We start from the raw sequence: 22,686 nt of genomic DNA, 5'->3' as shown, positions 1-22,686 counted from the left end.
GGTCACCTTCACTGGCTGGTCCTGAGCCTGCTCAGGTTGGTCTCCTCCTTTCTCTTTCTTCCGTTTTGGTTTCTTTTTCTTCTTTTTGGCTCCACTGTCATTTGCTGGACTCAAGCCACTAGGGAACAAAAGAAACATCATTGCAGCCTTTTACGTTTATTTTTAAAGGACACTTAGACGGTCTCTGAAGCTCTATAAAGGAAACAAAAGCTCCCTGTTCCGAATCCAAGCAAGCCGCCAGGAGAGGAGGGGACCCCGTGCACGAGCGGCGCAGCCACGTGCACCGTGCCCAGGATCCCTCGAGCCCAGCTCTTGCTCGACGAGCTCCCAAAAGGGGACGAGCAGGAACATCTCCCAGCCCGGGGTTTGCTCGGCTGCCCGGCTCCGTGCGGGTCCTGCAGCAGGTCCGGCCCCGGGATCAGGCACTGCGGCAGGTCCTGGCTGAGCCCCACGGAGGGGCCGTGGCCAAGGAGGCCGCAGCAAACTTTGCCCCACGTGCAGGGGCGATGAGCTCCGGAGATGGGCGGTGGTTAAATTGGGAAATTATTTTATTGTTAGACTGGGGCTGGAAAAATGAGCCAGGGCAACAAATTATCTTTGGGAGCAGAGGGTGGGAAGCGCTCAGGCCAGGGCATTGTGGCTCCCTCCAGGGATTTAGGGCAGTCCCCTGCCACGCAGCCCCAAAGCCCCAGGTGTGAGCCCCTGCCCTGTGCAGGGCGCGGAGCCGGGCTCCCCGTGCCCGCAACCAGGCCGGCAGCAACCCGACGTCATGTCGGGACCAAGCGCGGGGGAGGCGCCTGGCCCCAGCACGGCGTCCGTGAGCAGGGATCCAGTGAGCAGGGATCCAGTGAGCAGGGATCCAGCTTGGGAACATGCCCTTCAGGTCATCCCCGCAAAGCCAGCGGCGGCTCCTCCACCGCTCTCCCCTGCCACCCTCTTAAGGAACCGCAGGGTTGAGCAAGCGAGTTGCAACAAGCGGAGCTGAGGGGGAGGCGGGCGAGAGGGCAGGGAGGCGGCTTGGCAGCGCTTGGGGCAGTCGTGGATTCCACCAAAGCCTTCGTGTCCTCGGCTGCACGGACGAGCTGCGGAGGGTTGGTTGCAGGTGGCTGCTGCCCGATGGCAGCGGGACGGTGCCAGCTACCTGCGGACGGCGTGCGGTGCCAGCGAGGCCGGGGGACAGGCAGGGTTGGTGCCCCCCTGCCAGGGGTCCCCAAACCAAGGCTGCAGCCTCAGGCAGGGCCACGGCCCGGGTGGGAATTCGCCAGTCAAAATGGCCGCGGAGGGACCAAGCTGAAGCCACGTCGCCCGCAGAAGAGGGTGGCACAGACCGGGGCCACCCGGCCTCGGGGGCAGCGGCACCCGGTGGGCTCCGCTGATCCACGTGCCCCCGATCTGCCCCGTGTCCCCTGGCCTCACGGAGTTTGTCTGGCTGAGAACCGTCCCTTGTCTTTTCCATTTTCACAAAGGACACCAAACCCCTTGAGTGGAGCTGGAAAACCAACCCACACGGAAAATCCTCGCCGAGAGCCGCGGAGGCGTCCTGGAGAGTCTCAGCCCACTCACGTGCCCAGGGGCTCCTGCCTCGCCCCCATCCTCCAGCAGGTCTCCGGGCCACCCTCCTGTCCCCACCTGCCCGGGGACGCCCTGCCTGCACCCGTGCATGTCGTGGGCTTCGGTCTGTGGCAAACCTGGAGGCATCAGAGGCCGAGCCCAAGCAGAAGAGCGACGTCTGGGACTCGATCCCCGTGCTCGCCCAGCTTGGCGCAGGCAGCAGCAGGCAAGGAACTGGAATTCCTCCTCCCTTCCCTTGTCCTACGGCTGCAGGGCCGCAGCCTGGCTGAGGCTGGCTCTGGGTGCCCGTGATCCAAGCCCTGCCCCAGCAGGGCCACCCAGAGCGCGGTGCCCAGCACCTGGCCTCCTGGTGATGGGCTCCGGCAGCTTCCACGCCAGGAGAAACCCCCCAGCTGATGCCCAGAGATCTCTCCATACGTGGACACCTCCTCGGTGGGAGGACACCCAGCTGCTCCTTCCGCATCTCCCCCGGGTACAAAGCACCATCTCGTGGCACAGATCATCACAGGGGACGTGCGGCAGCCTTCACCACGCTGCCCTGCCCTTGGGGAGCCGCGGTGTCCCTCGAAGCACGCCTCAGCCGACCCGCTGCTCCTTCCTCTTCTCTCCCCAGCTCTTCGTGCAGGTCTCCGGGGACCCAACCCAGCGCATTTCTCACTCTACAAACCAGAGGCTGCCTCTTCCTTGGAGCCCCAGCACGACCGCAGCGCTGACCTGGATGGAGAACCTCCGGACACGTGGAAACGCCCTCGGTGCGGCTCCTCCCGGGGGCACCTTAACGACTTCCCCAGCAGCAGACAGCGCTGGGCAGGGTGGAGCAGAGCCGGGAAGGGAGAAACATGCTGGGAGGTTTGCTGGAGCAGCATCCAGCTCTCTCTTTCAGAAAGGCCAGGAAAAAGAGAGCCAGGAGGGGGAATAAGGCTTAAAAAACCCCTGGAGGGAGCAGCAGGGGAGTTTTGAAACCAGGGGAAAGGGGAGAGAGAGCTGTGCTTTGGGGATGAAACAGCCGGAGCCGGGCACAGAGCGGTCTGCTGACAGCGAAGCCGCTCGTGTTGCGTGCCGCAGCACCCGGCGTGGTGTGGAGCCATGGCCCCGGCGAGGCAGCGACCTGTGGCTCGAGGACGTCTCTGCGCCACCGAGCAGCGACCGGGGCCGGGCTTTCTTCGCATGACTGCAGACGGCATTTCCCTGGGAGACGATTCCTGCCCACTGGGAGCACGTGAATCCTCCACGCTCGGGCTTTTCCTCGTTCCCCTGGTGCTGCAACGCCCGGCGGGCCTGCGAGCTCGCGGAGCCATCGGTGGCCGCACAGGGCCGCTCGCTGCCTGGCTCGGTGAGCTCTTTGGCCACGGCAGCTCGCTCAGCGCCCCGTCCTCCGCAGGAGCGTTTTGAATGCTTGCTCCGGCAGCTGATGAGAAAAAAACGGCTCTGCTCTCTGCGGAGATGGGCGGGTGGGGGCTGTGCGTAGCGGTCCCCGCAGGGTACGCCTCACCTCTCCTGCCTCACCTCTCCTCCCGGCGAGGGGAAGGGCTCTGACTGCGCCCCGGGACGCGGAGGAACGTGGCCAGAACATGACAGCAAAAGTAACACCAGCAAAGAGGCCCTGACACGGCTACTGGTTTTGGTGACAGACACGTGGCGGGTTTCTTAACTCCCCGCACAGCCCCCGGCGGAGCAGGGAGGTGCTGGTGGAGGGGAAGGACGGCACCAGCCCTGCGCAGCGTCTCCTGGGGCAGCTGCACCCGGGTCCTGAGCTGGAGAGACGAGCGAAATCAACCTCCATCCTCCCCCGAGCTGCAATAAATACAGTCAGGGACTTCTTGCCCATTTTGGTACCCCAAGCAGCAAAAGGGGGGGGTGCGAGCGCATCCCGGTGACAGGGGAGACGGGTTTGTTTTCCCAGGGGAGCGGGGCTGCCACGCTGATCCCTGCGGTCGGGATGCTGCGGCTGTCGGAGGCAACAAACAAAACCTTCCTGCCGTCTCCGGCCCCACCTGCCCGTCCCTGCGCATGCAGCTGGTGTCGCCTCGCTTCATAGATCAGAGCTGCCAAGCCCAAACTTCCTTGCTAATGAGCTGAGCCCCAGCGCTATCACTTTACCAGCACGTTGGGCTTCCAGGTAACAGCGGGGAGAAAATCCTCCCTGATTTATGAGCAAAGCTGTCGTGAGCAGGAAGAAATCAGGGTGGCCTGAAGCCCTGCCAGCCTACCCTCAGCAGCGCTCGGAGGTAATTTCTATTTTCAAGTCCATTTAGCAAACCCAGCACCCTCCTCTCAGGGTCCCCACCCCCTCCTGGCGCTCCCCAGAGGCGCCGCAATGCCCCGCTGCAGCACCCGCTGCAGGTGCCTGGGGCCAGGATTGCGCCAGCCCCAAGTCCCCACTGACGGGGCCGTGCGAGGCGCTGAGCAGCGGGTGCGGACGTCGCCCTCCCCTCCCATCTGCCGGGGAGCAGATAACTGCCAGCCCCGGACAGCTCCGCGCGAAGCCCACGGCGCTCCCAGCTGCGCTTGCTGCCTTCCTCCTCTCCCATCTCCTTTTTGACCCGAGCTGCTGCGACAGATAAAGCGGGTGGAGGAGGGCACGCTGCCTGCCTGAGGAGCTATCTACCTCGCCCAAACTTGCCAAGCACCTGCAGGATCTCCTCTGGGGGGTTCCAGCACCCCCAGAGCACAGAACCCGGTCGTTCGCTGCTCTGGGCAAGGCGCCTCCGATGCCATTTCTGTCGCCTTTTCCTGCGCCCACCCTCCCCCAAGGGACGGCTCCCCCCAGTCCGAGGAAAAGGAGCCCAACTTCTTTTCTGCGTGGCGGTTGAGACTCACGGCCCGAGCCATGTCCCCGACCGGCCCTTGGAAGCCGCTCGCTAAAGTTCACCCGGCTCGGGGCCGCCGTCCTGCGCTGGAAGCCGGCCGCCATCAGGTGCACCAGGAAGGTGCTGCCGCTATTTCCACATCCAAAAGCTTTATTTTGTCACGCGGCAGGAGGGAAGCCCGAGGGGGAAGAGCTCAGCGCTCAGCCCAGCCTTCTGACCGTGCTCGGGCTGCTGCTGGCTGCCCGCAGCCCCCTCGGCTCCCAAAGCCCCGCAGAAGCTGAGGCACGAGGGGGGCTGGGGCCGGGCGCTATTGGTGTTGTGTAAGCGCTGCTGCGGTCAGCGCGCTTCTCTCCTTACACGGACCGAGACGTCGTGCTCGTGCCCTCAGCCTGCTTCACACCTCGCCTAAGAGAACGGAGGGGCCCAAGCTCCGCTGGTCGTTCCTCAGAAACCAAGCTGCAAACGGCAGCTTCGCTCGCCGTGGGTCTGCAGTCCCTCCCAGGCACAGCCTCGCTTCGCAGCCAGAGAGGCGTCGGGCGAGGAACGGCGTCTGTCCCGCATTTAGACGCTGGCAAATCCTCCTGGCAAACCCGCGGCTCATCGGGCGCAGACGTAGGCAGGTAAGCTCATTAGGCTGCGGCAGAGGCGAGGCTCGAGCAGGAGGGAGGCCCCCCGGATGGCGGGGACGTCACGAAGCGGGGCGCGAGGGCAGCGGGGGCATCATGCGGACCCACAGAGCACCGTGCCCCAAACTTGCTTCTGCGTGTCAGCCCCGGGGAGGCTGCCTGGGAAACATCCTCTCGTGGGGCGAGCTGGCAGCCGGGGCAGCTGATCGTCCCGTGGGGGAAGCAGGGGCAGCGAGTGCGAAACCAGGGGACTGCCCACGGGCTCTCCGGGGCCCTTCATCCAGGAGCAGAGCGATCGCCCCGCGGCCATCAGGCAGCCGGGACCGCCGAGACGTCCGCGGCACGGAGCAGCGGGATGGGTTGTGCCAAGAAGCGACCAATGCTGCCTCCGTGCAACGGGAAGCCAGAAACGAAGCTGAGGCTTCGGATCTGGAGCAGCCGCGAACACAACGCCCCTGTCACACGCAGGAAATTAGGACGGATGCGAAAGCGCGAGTCTGTGCTGGAAAAGAAACCCGGTCGGCTTCGCCAGAGCCCTGCAGCCACTTCCCAGCGCTGACAAGGGCCCAGGGCGGAGGAGACTCGATTCCTCTTTCCTGTCCTTAAAAGGAAAGGAAGTATCGCTATTGCTCTGCAATATTTTCGTGTTTTTAAACCCCAGAGCCAAGGTCTGGTGACTCTCAGCACAGACTGGGCACAGGCAGGGGCAGGACTCCAAGCAGCGCTCTGCAAACCCGCCCGGGAAATTCCGGCTGAAATCAGAGCTCCCCGTCCCCGTGGGCCGGGCACGGCGTTCGCCCCGTCCCAGAAACACTTCTACGCCTCAGCACAACGGAGATAGGAAATCCACAGGGCTGATACGCGTCAAGAAAGCAAACCCCGGCCTCTCCTGCTCGGCCTTTCCCCCCCTGCGCAGCCCCGCGGCCAGAAGCCTTGGTGGGGGACGCACTTGCTTGAGAGCGCCGAAGCCTCCCTGGCTATCGCTGCCCCTGCCACCCTGAGGTTATTTCCCAAGCTAACCGAGCTGGGAACCCCACAGGCGTGTTTGTTACAGGGCTGTCAGCTTGTGGTGCTCCAGCCCAGCCCTAGCGGGGGCAGGAAGCTGCACTTTAACTCCCCGGGGTGGCGGGGGTGCGATGCCCACAGCGGGGCACGACGGGCGCTCCACCACACCTCTTGCTGGCAAAGAGCAGCCTGAACAGCTGGAGTGGGAAATAACGGCGAGAAAGGCCACCCGGGCACAGTGACTAAGCACCGTGTCTCCTCTCTGCTTGGATCTGGTTTCCGCAAACCTAATCATGTCAGGGGGAAAGAGAAGAGAAATCTTCCCGAGCATGGCTAAACCTATTAAAGCGAGACACGGTGCCACACCCGGGAGGCAGATAAAATACAACCGCACATCTGTGCTGTCACAGAGAAGGCCCCTGTCATATTTCTTGGGTGACCTTTTATTAACTTCGCTTACCGGACGGACGACGTCAGCTGCTGACGGGGAGAGGGAAGCTCCCAGGCCCAAAGCGGGGCCGGGCGAGCGGCAGGAGCGGGGCAGGGGCACAAAAACCCTCTGGAAGCGTGCGGCGAAGCTTCGGGGCGGTGCTGTGCCCGCTGCCCGCGGGGCAGGCACGGGAACGAGGCCTCTCTCGTAAGCCACGAGCACCACGAGGCGCCACGGGCACGGCATGCGGGGCTCACAGCTCCCCAGCTCCTGGCTGCGTCAGCCCCTCACCGCTGGGCCCAGCCCTGGGCAGCTGCCGGCGGCTGCCCCCGTGCTCCTGCCCCCGGGCAAAGCCCTGGGTTGTGGCACTGCCCCGGGGACACGGGGGACAGGTGGGGGACAAGTGGGGGACGAAGGGCGCGGGACGCCCCAGGGCCGGCAGCACAAGGCCCAGGGTGGCGGTGGCACCGCCGCAGGGTGACAACCTGCAGGCCCCGGTGATGGGTGATGCTGGGTGACACAGCGAGGCTGGGGGGGGCGGGGGGGCTGCGGTGGGAGCAGGGGACGCGGGGTGGCATCGCCTCGGGAGCGGCACTCGGCTGAGGGCGGCCCCGAAGCTCTCCAGCCCCGTCCCGTCTCCCATCCACACCATGGACGCGGCCGGACCTGCTTAGCTTCGGGACACGCTCCCGCAACGGCAGTGAATGGGAGCCAGACGGCCCGCCCCCCCCTCGGCGCGATCGACGGGCAGCTCGGCCAATCGCAGCGCGCGGTGCTATCCGCTGGCCAATCAGCGCGCGCGAGGGGCGGGGCACCGCTCACTTCCCGGCCGCTGCCCGCCTCAATGGGCCCGGCAGCCGCCGCGGCGGGCGGCCCGGCCGCCGCTCACCCCCGGTTCGAGCCGCGCTCCGCCTCGTTCTCGCAGTCGCTGCAGTGCTCGCGGTCGTTCTCCTCCGCCGGCGGCCGCTGAGGCCTCGCCGGCGGCCGCCTCGCTGCTGTCTCACTGTCGTCCGCCATCTTGAAACGGGGCCTCGGCGGCTGCCGCGCCCCCGCAACAACGCGCGCCGCGATTGGGCGGCGCGCCGCGGGGTATGCCGGGACCTGTAGTCCGGGCGGGCAGGCGGGGACGGGGCCGCGCGGAGGCTGGAACTACAACTCCCGTCAGCCTTCGCGGGGCTCCGGGGCGGGGCTGCGGGGGCGGGCAGGCGCGGCGGCGGCGAAGGCCGCCCGCTGCCCGCCCGGTGCCCGCGGCGGCGGGGAGCCTCCTCCTCCGTCCCCACCGCCGCCCGTCCCCGGGGAGGGGCTGCCCACCCTCTTCCTGCTCTGAGGGGCGGCTGGAAGCCAATAAGCGCGGCGCCGATTGGCTGAGAGAGGGACGGCCCTGCGGAACAGCCAATGGGTGTGCGGGACACTGAGCAGCGACTGAAGCCGGGCAGGGGGGCAGCGAGTGAGGGAACGGGGGGCTCGGGGCTGCGAGCGGGGCCTGCGGGAGGGGCTGGGTGGGGCCGGGGCCTGCAGGGGCCCGGGGGCTCCGCGGGGCTGGGGGCCCGGCTCGGCACGGCTCGGCTCGGCCGGGCTGCTGCGGCCTCACCGAGCACACGGAGCCCGGGGACCTGTCCCGCGTGGGACCTGTCCCGTGTGGGCCCTGCCCCGCTCCCAGCTCGGCTGCGGGGGGCGGGGTTCGGGCCCCTCCCGGCCCTCGGGGCGCTGAGGGGTTCCCTCCCGGCAGGGTCCTGGCAAAGCCTCGCCCCGTGCGCTTGGTTCTCATCTCCCCCCGTTCTTCTCCCTTGCCCTGCCTCCCGTTCGGGTCGCTTGGCCCTGCCAGAAGCGTCCCCAGCCGGGGACCTCCGGGGTCGGGCTGCTCGTGGCGCCGGCCCGCGGGCAGCAGCGGGAGCGGGGCGGGCTCAGTTGGGCTCTCGGGGTCCGTTCCCGCTCTGTGCCGCGGTGCCGGTGTCTCCAGGCCGCGTCTGGCTGCGAGTTCCCGGTAACCGCTCGGTGCTGTCACCCCTCGGGATTGCCACACCGGGGGCAGCCGCCCGCCTGCGGAGGTTTGTAACGGAGGGACAGGGACGGCGGCGTCAACCGGGACCGAGCCCCAGCTGCGCAGGGGTTCCAAACGCTGCTTCCAAACGCTGCGTTTACGTGGGCAGGGGAGTTTCATGGTTTTAAACGTGGGAGCAGAGCCTCTTCCCCTGCGAGGCCACGCACTGCAGGCCTGCTCCTCGCCTCGTGCTGAGCCAGCCCTACAGGCTGTCCCGGAGGGTGTGCGAAATCCTGCCAGAAGGGGCTGGCCCTTAACCTGCTGGGGTGCAGGGGCGGTGAGGATCCGGCCCTCCGTCACAGCGCGCCCGCTGCAGCACAGGGAAGGCTCCCCATGGGGACTGGGTCCTCGCTTGGCAACAAAGCCTGGGATTTACGTCAGCCTCTCGCAAGGCACTGCTGTTCATCGTAACTGCCCTTTCTGATTCCCTTTGAATTCCCCCTGGTCGCTGGAGTTAACCCCATCTGTTTGCCTGGGTTCTTGGAAGGGGAAGGAGCACGTGGTGCTGGTGTGCGCTGCCGTCGGCTCCCAGCAGCCACGGAGCGAAGCCGCTTTGCGACGCTGCTGCCGGGTGCTGCTGGCTTCCTCGCTTTGCTCCGACTCCTGGTTTTTCCCTCTGGAGAGTTGCCTCCAGCTGCCGCAGAACACATCCAGCCCCTCTGGTGGACCTGGGCCCTCTTTGTAGGACCAAGTCATGACAAAGGTGTCTTTTTCTAGCAGCAAGGAAGCAGTGCTGTGTCTTTGGGGTGATCCACCCATCCTCAGCAGTCCTGCACCCACGTTCCTGCCTTTAGCATGGTCCCGACAGCCTTTTGTGGGGGCCCACGTGGGCAGCAGGTACCTGGTAGCTGTGTGCTGAGCTTTTGGAGCTGGTGCTGAGGTGTGTGGAGAGAGGAGCCAGGTCAGGCAGAACAGGGGCTGCCGTCAGGGTTGGGGCAGGTGGCTCTCCAGGAGGGGTGGTGGGAGCTGGGTTTCCTTCATCTGGCCAAGAGGAGGCTGAGGGGTGTCCAAAGGCAGCCGCTGACTCCGGGAAGGGCACCGCCAAAGACGCGGAGCCAATTCCTGCTCAGCAGCACCAGCAAGAAGCAGCAGCCACCGCTGGGGCTTGAGAGGCTCTGGCTGGGCACAAGAGCTCCTGGCCCGTGAGGGCGTCCTGGCCCTGGGCAAGGTGCTGTGAGCCTGGGGGCTCTGCCCCTGGGGGCTCTGCCCTTGGGGGCTTGCAGGACTCAGTTGTGCCTATGAGAGCTGCTCTGGGTCAGCAGGGTGGTCGCAGGGTCCCCCCCAGCCTCGAGGCTGTTGGCAAGCACAGGCTGTGCGTTCAGTGCCGCCGTGGTGAGCTGCCAGATGCGAGCCCGATGCACGGAGCCGTGCCGCCTTGCATCCGTCGTGCTGCCCATGCAGTGCGTGCTGCCGAAGGCGGTGCTGGCTTCCAGGTAACGGGATGGGATTTACTCACTGGCTGCCACGCTTTGCGTCCCCATTATGTCAGGGGTAGCTCATCTCTTACACCCCATCTGTTGAGATCAAGCAGCGCTCTCGCTATCAGCCCTCGTGTTTGTGGGCCAAGATGTTGGGTAAGTTCTTCCCGTTTGTCACCGCCTCTGGGTCACCCTCGGCAGCCCCGCCGGAGATCTCGGTATCCTGTGGTTCAGGGTGCTGGAGGTGAGGCTGTGGCTTGGTGCTGAGTGGGAGCAATCCCAGCGAGTCGCGGGGAGCTGCAGGTAACCCGGGTGCAGGAGCTTACGGCCGGCTCAAACCACACAGCCAGAATTCGCAGGGCCCGGGGAAGCCTCAATTAACCCGGCTGTTCAGCCCCTGAAGCAGGGGCACCAGAGGGGTGCCAGGTGTGTAACGAGGTCTCGGTGCCTCCCGGGGAGCTCTGAATGCCATCGCCTGTTTGGTGTAAGCGTTTGATGCGCGCAGCGTGAATAAAGCGGCCCTGTCCCGGCGCGTTCTCAGCTCTCTGTTTCTGTTTCAGAGCACGATGTTCCTGGTCGGACTCTCAGGTGGAATCGCGTCGGGGAAGAGCACGGTCGTGGCCGTACTGCGGGAGCTGGGCTGTGCCGTGATTGATGCCGATGTTATTGCCAGAGAGGGTTAGTTGTGTACAGCTCGTCTTCCTTCCTCCCCGAGGCTCCCGTCGCCTGGGATTGATGTGTGGTGAGGCGCAGGCAGCAGAGGGTGCTCTGGGTACATCAGACACCCGTTTCCCTCCGATTCCCCGCTCGATGAGGATGTGCGGAGCGGCTGTCTCGGGGGATTGGAACCGGGATATATTTCTAATCAAAAAAAAAAATCAGATCATGTCCTAATAACAAATGCCCTGGGGACATCTTGCCCTGAGTTTCCCTCTCCTGGAGCGCAGTGCAGTCCGTGCTTGCTGGCTTTGAAAGCCAACTCCTGGCGAAAGCAGCGCGCCTTAGAGCGGGATCCCTCGGCTGATCCGACTTCCTCAGCCCCAGGACACCCGTCCCAAGCCTCGCCTATGTCAGGTGGGATCGCTGATGCTGGCAGAGCATTTCCCTCTGTGCTGGGCGTTGCTTTCTTCTTAATACAAAGATCAATCCACAGCATTACTCGTGCCTTAACGTGCTCGGAAAAAGCGGCTACAAATCTCTCGGATCAGAGGGAGTTCGGGCTGTGCTTCTGCCTGGCACACCTGCATCTTGCTGCTCTGTTCGCCTTGCTACAGCAAAGTCCCAGAAATGCAGATCCGCTGCTCCGGTGGGCCTGGAGCAGACCCTGCTCTCCCCAGGTGTGACGTGGGTGTCGGGGAGAGCAGCGCTCGCTTCCGCAAGCCCCGCTCCTTCTGTATGCGCGAGGTCCCGGGGCTGTGCTGCGGAGCGGTGCAGGTTGTGTCACGGAGATGCCTGAGCCATGCTGCGTGCCGAGGAGCTCACCTTGCAGCCGCTCAGAGCTGCGATGCTCCTACACCTCACTGCACCGTAATTCCCCTCCAGGTGTGGAAAACTCGCTAGAGGTGCTAAAAGCCCTCAGAGACCACAGGAACACACCGCAGATACTCTGTGGCTGTTTTCTGCCATCGTGTCATTTTCCTCCGATCCCCTTTCTTGCTGCCTGTTTACTGCCCGGATTTCTCCCATGCTGAAGCTGCCTCAATGTGAAATGCCAGCGGAGAAAGGGATCGGCCCTAAAGACTTTTATGAGGTTGCCCTGAGCTTCCAGCCCGTGGCAACGTTCCTGGATGTTTGGGAGAAAATTACATAGAGGCTGTTGTGCTCTGTGGTGAGCCCCAGCTTGATCTTAGTTACGTTTTTATTATTTCATCCTTGTCGTTGGTGATTTTGGCTCTAAAATCCTGCGTTTGTGTAACGTCAGTCCCTGCAAACACCTGTTGGGAACGGATCTCTAGAAGGTTTCTGTCCGTGCTCACAAAGAATTTGGTGTCTGAGGCTAACGGCAGTGGGGGAAAAAACCCTTAGTAACAGCCAGAGCCAACCGCCAGCGTGCAGCCAGGCTGCGTTCACCTCGCGTGGAGCTTCAGCGGAAGGAAGCCAACCTCTTTAACATCCCCCCGCTCAAATCCTCGCCCTGCCCGCGGCGGGGACGGGCTCGGTCCCGTCCCTGCTGTGACAGCAAGTCCCTCGCGCGGCCTGCTGACCCCTAACCCGCACGTACGAGGCGGGCCGTGGCGCTGCATTAATGCCTGCAGGACGCTTCGATCCCTCGGCTGTCAGAACTCGAAGGCACCTGGGGCTGGGGGCTGTGCGGGCAGGGTTGGTGCAGCACTGCTGCCGGGCTGCGAGGCTGCGGCGCCGGGCTCAGCGTGCGCTGGCAGCCAGATGCGCGCTCTGCCGAGGAGAATGAGCACGGTTATTTAATGAGCAAAACCCATTTGAGGCCGATCGCTGATGCGAGCGCCGTCTGTGCCGTGGCTTTGTCTCTAACCTCCGGCTGTTTGATGTTATCAGTGGTGCAGCCCCACATGAAGGCCCATCAGCAGATAGTGCGTTCCTTCGGCACCGACGTCCTCTTGGAGAGCGGCGAGATAAATCGCGAGGCTCTAGGAAACGTTATCTTCTCCAACCCGGAGAAACGGCAGCTGCTGAACGCCATCACGCACCCCGAGATCCAGAAGGAGATGCTGAAGCAGATCTTGAAGCACTTTGTGCTAGGTAAGCGACCGGGCCGCGCGGTGGCCGTCCCCGCTCGCGCTGGCTTCGGTGCTCAAGTGGGGAGAGGGCTGGCGAAGGAGAAGGGAGCCGGCGCTGAGTGACGGCCTTTGTGCTCTGCTGCCCGTGGCCTTTAGTGCCGGCGCTTGGAGGATTCGTTGCTGCCCTTCCTGCTTTTCACTGCTGCCCTTCACGTTCTTCTGTGGTGTAAAGTACGTCTGGAGGGCCTGAGAGAAGCATTGTGAGGCCTCTTCTGAGATTACGTGCTGGATAATGTCATACCTTCCGAAATGGCCAAATATTATCCCCCGCTCCTGGCCTCTCTGGGCTTCGATGAAAGCTGCGGAGCGCTTTTAGTCCCGATAAGGTGAGAAATGGGCTGACAGCCGTGGTTTCCAAAGTCCCACTTTTTCCCCTGATAAATATAACAAATACAGCTGTCAAACTCGGTCTAATCAAATGCCAGATAGGATCACCAGCTGTTTTGGAGGTCTCTGTGTAGACAGCAGGATGTCTTAATAGAGTCAGACTGGTTCTGCGGAGCTTGTCAAAGCCGAGCCGTGTGACAGCCGAACGGGCCCGCGCTGGGGCACCGCGGGGCCCTGCTCCCCTGGGCTGAGGAGGAAGGGAGGGGAGCCCCAGGCAGAGGAGCTGGGAGCGAAACCGTGCTGGAGGTTGGAACCCAGGCCGCGGACACAGAAGGAAGACGCTGTCCTGCCCCTTGGCGAGAGCGCTGTGTGTGTTCAGCAGGCTGCTTTGTCCTCATTAGTCAGGCTTTAATGATTGGGGATAGCTGGATGCTGTCTCTAAGGATTGCTTTGTAAGGAAAGCGCTATTGATCAAGCCATAGGGCAGCAAGAAGTCTCTCTATCCAGAGATGCTGGTAAAATGGTGCTTTGCTGGATGATTACGCCTTTGTCAAGGCTGTCGTTGCCGCGGGCAGGTTGGTTCGGGAGCGCAGGCTTGGTTTGTGAAGCTGAGACCCCGGTGAAGCTGGAGATGTCCCCGTGGCCGGCTGCGTCCGAGCAAATGACCCGGGGAAGTGAGGGCCCCGGCTCACGGCTTTCCCAGGCCCTCACCAGGCTGCGCAGTCCTGCCCCAACCGCCCCAAAAGCTGCTGTAGGAGCTTGGGTTGCTGCAGGCAGAGGAGCGGAGGCACGTGGAGGCACTGGGGCCGGCTGCAGGGCCCCAGAGGATGGAGGCTCACGGTGACAGACTCCTCCACCGGCTGCCCCTCGCGGTCACTGCGCCAGTGGTGGAGGGGAGGGGATTTAAAGTTTGCCTGCTCCATCCAGCCCCGAGGCAGGCTCAGCTCTCCTCTGCCCACGCTGTCCCTGCTGTCCCCAGCCGTCCCCGTGGCTCTGTGCGCACGGCAGCCCGGCGCTTGGTGCCTCTGACACTTTTCACGCCCAGCCCTGTCCCGGGGTGCAGCCGGGGGAAGGTTTGGGGGCTGCACGTGTGGTTTGGGGGTGTTTGAAAGAACCTCGGCCGTGTTCGCTCAGATATTTGAGAGCCTGGCAAAGGGCACGCCGCCGGCATCAGGGATCCTGGTGAGTTCTCCGGCCCTGGGGCTGTACCTGGAGGCACGCGCACGTTTCAGCTGCGGGAGGTCTGCAAGGATTTCCTTGCTCCCCTTGGGAATAGCGGGACTGCGTAGCTGAAGCTTTCCTAAAGGGAAGAAAACGAAGTTGAGAAATGAACTGGGAAGCCTCGACTTAAATTGCTGTAGCCTGGCAGAGACTTGGACAGCTTAAAGAGAGAGGAGCAAATTGTGCTGTGGGCACTGCTCCCCGGGAGAGGCTGGCAAAGGCACCGATACTGCCGCTCTCGCCAGCACTGCACAGGCACTTTCATTTGAGCTTCTTGTTTCAGCTCCTCATTATATTTCTGCAGCTTCACCTTTTGGTCTGAGATCATCCAGGTTAGGGTTGTTGGTTTTGTTTTTTTTTTTGTCTTTTTTTTTTTCCTGTGGAAGCTTGGAATCGAACCGTTTCCTCCCTCCGAGAGGGAGGAGGGCAGGCGCGCTCTGCTCTTCCCTCCGGAGCAGCTGTAAAGCTCGAGCAGCTGTGGCTGCGCCGCACGTGTGGAGCGAGGGGTCTGGGAATGCGAGTGATGCTGTTCCTTTTGGGCTGTCGTTTCTGCAGGCTACCGCTACGTGATCCTCGACATCCCCCTGCTCTTTGAGTCCAACAGGCTGACTAAGTTTATGAAGCACACGGTCTTGGTTTACTGGTAAGTGCCACGGGAGGCCCAGGAGGCTGGGGCAGGGCTGTCCCTTCCCTCCCCTGCCCTCTGCTGAGAATTTGGCCGCTGCCTTGGTGTGAAGCCGTGCAATACGCCGCCTCTGCTCTGTAAGCACGAGAAGCACCACCATCCTTTGTCCTAGCGGAGTGCCAAACCTGCCTACCGAGGTTTCTCTGAAACCTGGCACCGGCGTCATGGCAGTGGCTGTCCCTGCGCCTCGCACAAGCTGTGCTCCGTCGGCTGGGGCAGGCTTCTGGGCACCACCGCCCTGCTCTTGTGGGCCAGGGGAGTGCCAGAACCACTCGGCACAGCCCTCCCGGGCAGCAGGGTGGCAGCGGCCGCATTCTGTCCGTGATGGAGCCGGGCACATCTCTCTCCCCCGCCCCGGCCATTTCCCCTCGTGCCCAAGACAGGCAAACCCTGTCAGCGCGCGGGGCTGGCCGCGGACCCCTTTTCCCTCCCGTGCCCCTGCCTCAGCGCCGCCTTCCTGTCCCGGCAGCGACCCGCAGACTCAGCTGTCGCGGCTGATGAAGAGGAACGGGCTGTGCCAGGCCGAGGCCGAAGCACGCATCGCCTCCCAGCTGCCGCTGGACGAGAAGCGCAAACTGGCGAGCCACATCATCGACAACTCCGGGGACCGTGAGAGCACGCGCCGGCAGGTCCTGAGGCTGCACGCCCGGCTGGAGGATTCCCTGGACTTCCTCTGGGCACGGCTGGTGGTGGGGGTGGCTGTGGCTGGGTTTGGAGGCCTGGTGTACCTCCTCCTCCAGCGCTTCGTCTCCTAAGTCACCTTTTTTAGGGGCTTTTTTTTTTTTTTGTCTTTGAAGGGCCTGGAATTCTAGATTTGAAAAGGGCAGCGAAAGGCCGCCTGTTTTAATGAGCTTTGCCAGCTGAATGCAGACGGGGAGGGGGGTGAGGCGTCTCCTTGCAGCCTTCCCAAGGTGAATACGGGTCTTCCTCCAGCACCGTCTCCCATCTCCTTTCTTTAAGTTCCTGCTCAGGTAGTTGCCCAGCTGTCCGTGGGGCGGGGTGGCTGCCCCAGGAGGGGACCAGGCCCTTGCTTTCCCCCTTGTGGATCAGGTTGGTCCCCTCCCAGTGCGCAGCCCCAGCTAATCAGAGTTCAGGTGTGGGATTTCCCCCTTGTTTTGTGTTCAACGTGTCCACGTCCATGGCATCGGTGTTCGGCTGGCTGCTCACGGTCCCTCCCGCAGCATAAATAATCCTGTGGTCATTACTCATGGGTCACCCCTGCCCAAGGGGGTGATGCTGAGGGTCTGATGCATCCCCACAGGGGGCTGAGACCTGGGACCTGCCTCGGGCAGCACGATGGCTGCTGGTGGAGTTCGCCTTCAGCGGCTCCTGGGGGGGAAAGCACGAGCGTGGGCAAAGCGGGTGCTGGTTCTTGGCGTTTGTTTTAATAAAGCTCCGAACAGCAGACGGTTCCCCGTGGCTCTGAAATCTCTGGGCTGCGAGCGCTGCTCTTTCCTGGCCGGCTCCCAGGTTGTTCCTATGCCGGGGCACGGCTGCGCTCTGTAAAGTTCACCGCGTGCAAGCAAAGCTTATGAGTGCACTCCTGCTTTCGTGATGCTGAGCCCGGTTCTGGTCCCAGGGAGCTCCGCGGGCATCAGCCGCAGCCTCAGCTTCCTCGCCAGGCTCGGGGCTCGGCCCCAGGTCTGAGCTCTGCAGCTCGGCTCTGGGCTCCGGGCTATGGCTTGGTGTTGGCTGGGGGACTTGGGGTGGTTCCCTGAGGCCGAGGTCGGTGCTTTACCCCCAGGGAAGTCCTGTCCTGCTGCCACTGGCACGTCTGGGTGTTCTGGGGAAAGGTGGGTGCTGAAGGCAGCGCACTCGAGGCTCTTGCCTGCCCCTGCCTGCGCGTGGTGGTCTTTGGGCTTGCCCCAAGACCCTGCAGGGTGCTTGGGCTCTGATCCACCGATCAGCTCGGGGACGCAGAGCAGCAAGGCGCCGTGCCCCGCTGTCCCCAGCGCCAGCCTCGGGCACAGGCACCTTTCCGAGCCTGGCCCAGACCTGCCCAGCCCCTGTGTGCCCCCGTTCCCCTGTCCCCAACCCAGCACCTTGGCTGCCTCACCCCAAGCCCAGCGGGGTGCCTGGGGGCCTGGCTTGTTTGTGGGGCTCTGCTGGTCCCCAGCCCTGGCACCTACGGCTGCGGGAGAGCATCCTCAGGCTGGGGCACCTGGCCGGGACACCCAGGCTCGTCAGGCAGTGCTGGGAGGAGCCGTCACAAGCAATAACCCTCCGACAGCCCCCGCTCCGCACCCAGCCCCTCGCCTCCTTTTTAATGCGCCTTTAATTGCAGCGGTAACTCGGGGCTGGGAGTCCCTCCCAGCGAGCCATAAATCAGGGCTGGAGCAGGACGGTCTGAGCCAGAGATAAGCGCTGATTGCGCTCCTCCCTCCCGGCTCTCTGCCTCCGCGATAAATGGGGCTGCGATGAGGCCGGGGGGAGCGAGACCAGCACAGTAATCACATTTGGCGCTTCGTTCCTGCCCTGCTGACGTTTCCCAGCCGCTAATGAGTTTAGCAGGGCCGAGGGAGGGGGGATTTTCAGGGGGACTGCGAGGCGCAGCGCTCCCCCAGCGCGGGCTGGTGGGAAGGGGCCGGGGGCAGCCGTGGTGCTGCGCGGGCTGAGCTGGGGTCGGACCTCGAGCCCCCTCTTGGTGCATGAAGAGGGCGTTTGGGACCCCTGGGGAGGGCACCGAGCCCGGCGCTTGGCCTCAGCAGCAGCCCACCCGGTGGGCACCCAGCTGCTGCACCCCCTGTGGGTGCCCACCCGTGTTTCCCCCTGCTGTGGGTGCCCCAGGACAGACCCGGCCTCCCCCAGGTCCCGCGTCCCTTCCACCTGGAGCCACCCCACCCGGGGGACAAGCCGTGAGGACGCCCCATGTCCCCATCCCTCTCGGGGACAACCATCCCCCTGCGCTCGGCGGTGGCCGCGCGGCTCAGCCGGTGATGGTGACGGATGGCTCCGCTCTGCGGGCTGGCAGCGCTGCTCCGTGTCATCGACAGCTCAATCGATGGCCCTGGGGGGGGCCTGAAGGGCAGCGCGCATCCAGCCCGGGGACACGGCGCGGGCACGCGGGGCCTGAGCCCTTGTGCTCATCGTTCCGGTGGGTCACCCAGGGACCTGCGTCCACGTGGGATCCCGTCACCCGTGGGATCACCCCAGGGTGCTGCGGGCCCAAAGGCGCCGTGCCGTGTCCCTGGCATCCTCCAGCCCACGTGCTGAGGCTGGCCTGGCTCACCGCGCCTCGCGCCATGCATCGGGCAGAGCCTGAGCAGCCGCTCGCCCCTGCCCACCCGTCTCCTCTCGTCGGGCTCTGTTTGAGCAGGGAGCCCGGCGGGCTCGGCGCACAAGCCAAATATTTGGCTGCTGCTAATTGGCACCTGGATCAATCACGCTGCGGCTGGCGGGGGCCGGGGGCCGCCCCATCCCAGAGCATCCCTTCCTGGGGCACCAGGAGCCGTGCTGGGGGTCCCTGCCCGGGCGAGGGGCTTTGACTGTGCCCTGGGAGGGTTGGTCCCGCTGCTCCCGCGCCATGGGGACAGGGCGGTGTCCCCCGGTGGGGACAGTCCCCGAGCGTGGGCTTGGTCTTGGCCCCAGCACCTGAGGGAGCAGCCCTCAGGGACAGGTGGGGGAGGCTCGGTGGTGGCACTTGGTGGCACCAGTGTCAAGAGTGTCACTGTCACTGCGTGGCCCCCAGTGTCACACGGCGTCACTTGTGGCCGCCAGGGTATGGCGTGGTGTCTCTGTCACTGCGTGGCCCCCATGGTGTCACGCATTGTCACTGTCACTGCACGGTCCCGCACACGCCGGGTCCCGCACAGCCCTGAGGCGCTGCGCAGTGTCACTGTGCCTCCCTGCTCCGTGGGGTGTCACACGGTGTCACTGTCACCGCGCGGTGCTCAGGGTGTCACTGTCACGGCGTGGCCACGGGGTGCCACACAGTGTCACTGCAGCTCCCATGGGTTGTCACATGGAGTCACCGTCAGTGCCTGGCGCAGGGGATGTCACACCACGCTATGTCACCGCATGGCCCACGGGTGTCACGCAGCGTCACCGTCACTGCCGTCCCGCAGTGTATCACACAGCGTCGCTGTCACTGATTGGCCCACGGGTGTCACCCAGTGTTGCTGTCACTGCATGGCCCATGGGGTGTCACAGTGTCACTGCACAGCGCAGGATATCCCCCACAGCCGCTCCCCTGCACATCCCGTGGGCTGTCACCAGTGTCACTGCACGCCCCTGGGGTGCGCTACGCCCCGTCCCCATCCCTGCCAGCCCTGGGGACAGCCTGGGGACAGGACAGCGTGCCGTGACCGGCTGCCCAAGGGCACAGAGGGAGGAAGGTCCCCAGCAAATACTGGTCACTGCGTGACATCAGTCCTTGTGCCATGGGATGACAAGTCACCTCAGGGACACCGTGTCCACGTGCCCAGGGGACAGCGCTGCGGTGGCCAAGAGCTGCGAAGCTCCAGGCTCAAATCAGCCCCGACCCCGCTGTTCCCGGCCCCACCGGGGGGACACGTCCCTGTGGTCCCTGAGCCTGTCCCCTCCGCCCACCCCATCCCGTCCCCCGCTGCCAGGCGAGCAGTGATTTTCCATCAGTCACCGGCTGTCCCAATCAACCAGGCTCCAATTAAGCGTCGGTGTTGGCAGCCCTTAATTGCCAAGCAGTGGGAGGGTGGTGGCCCCGCTGTGCCCGCAGCCTCCGTAACGAGAGGCGGCGCGACGTGGCCGCGCTGGGGGCTGCCAGGGGGACGTGGTGCCCCCCCCTCACCCCCCCAGCCACAACGGGGTCACCCGGCAGGACGAGGGACAGTGCTGGGCACGGGGCTGGGTGTGCTGCCACGGCCCCTACCAGGGCTAAGCCAGCTGGACAGCTAGCCCATCAGCCAGCCAGCTAGCCCCCTAAGTCAACCAAGCAGCCTGCAGGCCAACTGATAAGCCAGCTAGCCAACCAGCCTGTTGGTCAGCTGGCCAGCTAGCCAACCAGCCACCCAACCAACGTCTGGCCAGCCAGCCACCTGCCTACCCATCTACCAAGCAGCCGACCAGCTAGATGGCCAGCCAGCTAGCCACTTGCCAGCTGGCCAGTGAGCTTCCAACCAGGCAGCCAAGCAGCCTGCTAGCCGTGTGGCTAGCAGGACAGCTGACCGGCCAGCTCTCTAGCAGAGCGTGCAACCAGCTGGCCAGCTGAAGAGCCATCCGTGCATCCAACTAGCCAGCTAGCCATCTGGCCACCAGCCATCTGCCCAGAGAGCCAGCCAGCGGTCAGCCAGCCTCCGGGTCGCCAGGCGGACAAGCCACGCTGCCTGTACAGTCGTGGCCCTGCCCCGTGCCTCAGTTTCCCTTGCTTCATCACCCCAGAGCTCCGTTACAGCGCCCAGGCTCCGTGCCGTGTCTTCCCAGGCATCACCGGGCTGGAAAAACTCATTAACGCCCTCGTTTAATCACCTCTGCCTCCTCACAAGGCTGTCATGGGCCCTTGGTGCAAGGGACGCGGTGTGACTGTGGGAGATGGCGCCCAGCGTGGGTGATGCACGCGCTCACCCGCGTTTGCATGCGTGGGCACACGCACCCATCCATGTGGCTCTGCTTGCACAAGTGCACCCTAAACACACGCACACCTCTGTGTGCACACCTCTATATGCACACACATCTGTATGCACACACCTCTGTATGCACACCTCTGTATGCACACATCTGTATGCACACACCTGTACGCGCACACAGCTCCTCTCCCCCGCGTGCGCCACGCTCTGCTCTGCAGCACTGCCATGGTCCCTGGGCTCCGCGGCACCCCATGGAGATGGGGCTGGGTGCTGGGGGCTGGGGGCTGGGTGTCCCCCCCGTGCCACCCCACATCCACAGCACATCCCCACCGCATCCAGCACGCCACGTCAGCTCCTGAACCTGCTCAGCTGCCACAGGAGGGGAAACTGAGGCACGGAGCAGCTCCGACCCCAGCAGGCGGCCCCGGCACCGCCTGCCCTCTCCCTTCCCCAAATCCCCCCTAATGAGCTCCCGAGCGAGCAGCGGGGCCGTGGCCTCCCGCCGCCACCCGCGCCCCCGCACCCCCCAAGCATCGATCGGGCCCCCCGCCACCGGCGGCCCCTCTGCGCCCCCCGGCTGCCCACCTCCGCCTCATTATGCAGAGCAAACAGCCGTGGGCTCGGCTGCGCATCGATTCTGCGGGAGCTGCTGTTTGCTTAACCTTTGCAGAGAGCGGCGGCTGCTCGCGTCGAGCGGAGCCGCAGCCGCTGCCTCTCGGCTTTGTCCTTCTCCATCCTGCACCTGCCAGCGGGGCCCTGCGAGGCTGGCTCCCGGCGCGCTCCTCCGAGGGGCTGCGGTGGCCGCGTGTAGGGGATGGGGACGGGGACACGCTGGGGGCTCCGTCATGGGTCACCCGGGACGTTGTCCCCACCTGCACGGCTCTGCGGGCACGGGGCGGTGCTCCCCGTGCTGGATCTGCAGGGATGTGGTGGCTGGGGTGGTGGCAGTGCCATGGGGACGTGGTGGCTGGGGTGGTGGCAGTGCCATGGGATGCGGTGACTGGGGTGGTGGCAGTGCCATGGGGACGTGGTGGCTGGGGTGGTGGCAGTGCCACGGGGACTTTGTAGTCCAGGGTGGGGATGTGGCCATGGTTGTGTTGTCGGGACGTGGTGGTGGCCCAGGGTGGTGGCAGGGCCATGGGGACCTTGTGATCCAGGGTGGGGACATGGCTGTGGTTGTGCTGTGGGGACATCGTGGTGGCCCAGGGTGGCGAGGAGGGGTGGGGTGGTGGCCGTGCCGTGGGGCACGGTGGCCTGCATTGTTGAAGTGTCTCGGGGAGGTGAGGTTGCCCAGGGTGGTGGCCGTGGTGTGGGGACGTGATGCCCCAGGGCTGTGCCCCCACCGTGGGCACACAGAGGGCAGGGACAGCGATGTCCCTTGTCCCTTGCCCCTCGTCCCTCAGCATTAGATGCGTGTCCTGATACGGGTGGGGGTGCCCCACCGGGACCCCACCATGGCCACCCCATCCCTGTCCGCGTCCCTGTCCCCATCCCCACGCAGAGCCCTGGGCCCACCCGCGGGAGCGCCGTGCCGGAGGGTGACTCACGTCGCCGTGGCCTCGCCGAGGCGTATTTTTAGGAGCTCATTAAAAAACGAAAAGAAAAGGGGGGGAGAAGGAGAAAAGAAAGGGGGAAGCGGCAGCGGAGCAGGACTCGCCCTTCCCCCGGTGACAGCTTGGAGGGGACACGGAGCCAGCGCAGGGGGCAGCGCCCCCGCACCAAAATACCTGCAAACCCCGAAAAGCCCCAAACCAGCGCCTTGTTAGGCCAGCAGGAATCGTTGCCTCCTCCTCGGGAGCTTCTTATGAAACGCGATCTGTTTTCTTTCGGGGCATCTCCATCCCGCTCTCCAGCGAGCGGCGCGGGTCAGAGCTGGCTAATTGATTCCTGCTCGCTGATTAAATTCGAGGCCCTCTGCGGGAGCGGCGGGGGGACGCGGGCACCGCTCCGGCGATCGATGGGCTGCCAAAGCCCCCATGGCCCTGCACAGGGACGATCCCCGCGTCCCTGCATTCATTAGGGGGTTGGGCATTGTTTTTGTCCCCAGTGTGTCCCCACGGAAAGGGGACGGGCACGGGTGCACCCTGCTGTGCCTCCCATGGGTGCCCCCACCGTGGGTGCCACCAGGGCTGATGCCACCGCTGTGCTGCCACCCGCAGCGAGCTGCCCCAGGCCACCGAGGTGTCCGAGCCCCGCGTGTCCCGGGGCTGTGGTGTCACTCGGGCGGGTGTCACCGGCAGCAGCCCCGGGGGCTG

The 22,686-nt window shown here is 64.6% G+C and overlaps 2 protein-coding genes and 1 long non-coding RNA gene across 4 annotated transcripts in view; 2 read left to right on the top strand and 1 right to left on the bottom strand.

Annotated features, from left to right (window-relative positions):
- Nucleotides 1-7,518, bottom strand: part of NMT1 (N-myristoyltransferase 1) — an 18,358-nt gene extending 10,840 nt beyond the window's left edge. The window contains exons 1-2 of the mRNA XM_035347722.1: nt 7,333-7,518; nt 7-118 (exon numbers count right to left, since the gene is read on the bottom strand). Coding sequence (XP_035203613.1) covers nt 7-118; nt 7,333-7,460 — 240 coding nt within the window. The 5' untranslated portion in view covers nt 7,461-7,518. The remainder of the gene's footprint in view (nt 1-6; nt 119-7,332) is intronic.
- On the top strand, nt 5,294-22,686 carry LOC118178873. Its single transcript, XR_004756312.1, has 3 exons — nt 5,294-5,784; nt 9,216-9,221; nt 22,675-22,686. It is a non-coding gene; the product is annotated as an uncharacterized LOC118178873 (long non-coding RNA).
- DCAKD (dephospho-CoA kinase domain containing) lies at nt 7,621-16,298 on the top strand. 2 transcript variants are annotated; one of them, XM_035347725.1, is made up of 5 exons: nt 7,621-7,890; nt 10,463-10,580; nt 12,417-12,620; nt 14,762-14,849; nt 15,361-16,298. In XM_035347725.1, the coding sequence occupies exons 2-5, from the start codon at nt 10,469-10,471 to the stop codon at nt 15,644-15,646; spliced, it is 690 nt and encodes a 229-aa protein (XP_035203616.1). In that variant the 5' UTR covers nt 7,621-7,890; nt 10,463-10,468; the 3' UTR covers nt 15,647-16,298. The 2 variants fall into 2 exon arrangements, with proteins under 2 accessions (XP_035203616.1, XP_035203615.1); XM_035347724.1 differs by lacking the exon at nt 7,621-7,890 and adding an exon at nt 9,733-9,917.

The sequence above is a fragment of the Oxyura jamaicensis genome, chromosome 27 (genome assembly GCF_011077185.1).
Source record: "Oxyura jamaicensis isolate SHBP4307 breed ruddy duck chromosome 27, BPBGC_Ojam_1.0, whole genome shotgun sequence".
In the NCBI taxonomy this organism is placed as follows: Eukaryota; Metazoa; Chordata; class Aves; order Anseriformes; family Anatidae; genus Oxyura; species Oxyura jamaicensis.
Note: the sequence above shows the minus strand (reverse complement) of the source record. Positions and strands in the feature narration are given on the sequence as shown.

Coding starts and splice junctions, on each gene's coding strand:
- DCAKD (XM_035347724.1), top strand. CDS start 9,840: ATGCACGGAGCCGTGCCGCCTTGCATCCGTCGTGCTGCCCATGCAGTG. Junction 9,918..10,462: donor AAGGCGGTGCTGGCTTCCAG/GTAACGGGATGG, acceptor TTTCTGTTTCAG/AGCACGATGTTCCTGGTCGG. Junction 10,581..12,416: donor CGATGTTATTGCCAGAGAGG/GTTAGTTGTGTA, acceptor TGATGTTATCAG/TGGTGCAGCCCCACATGAAG.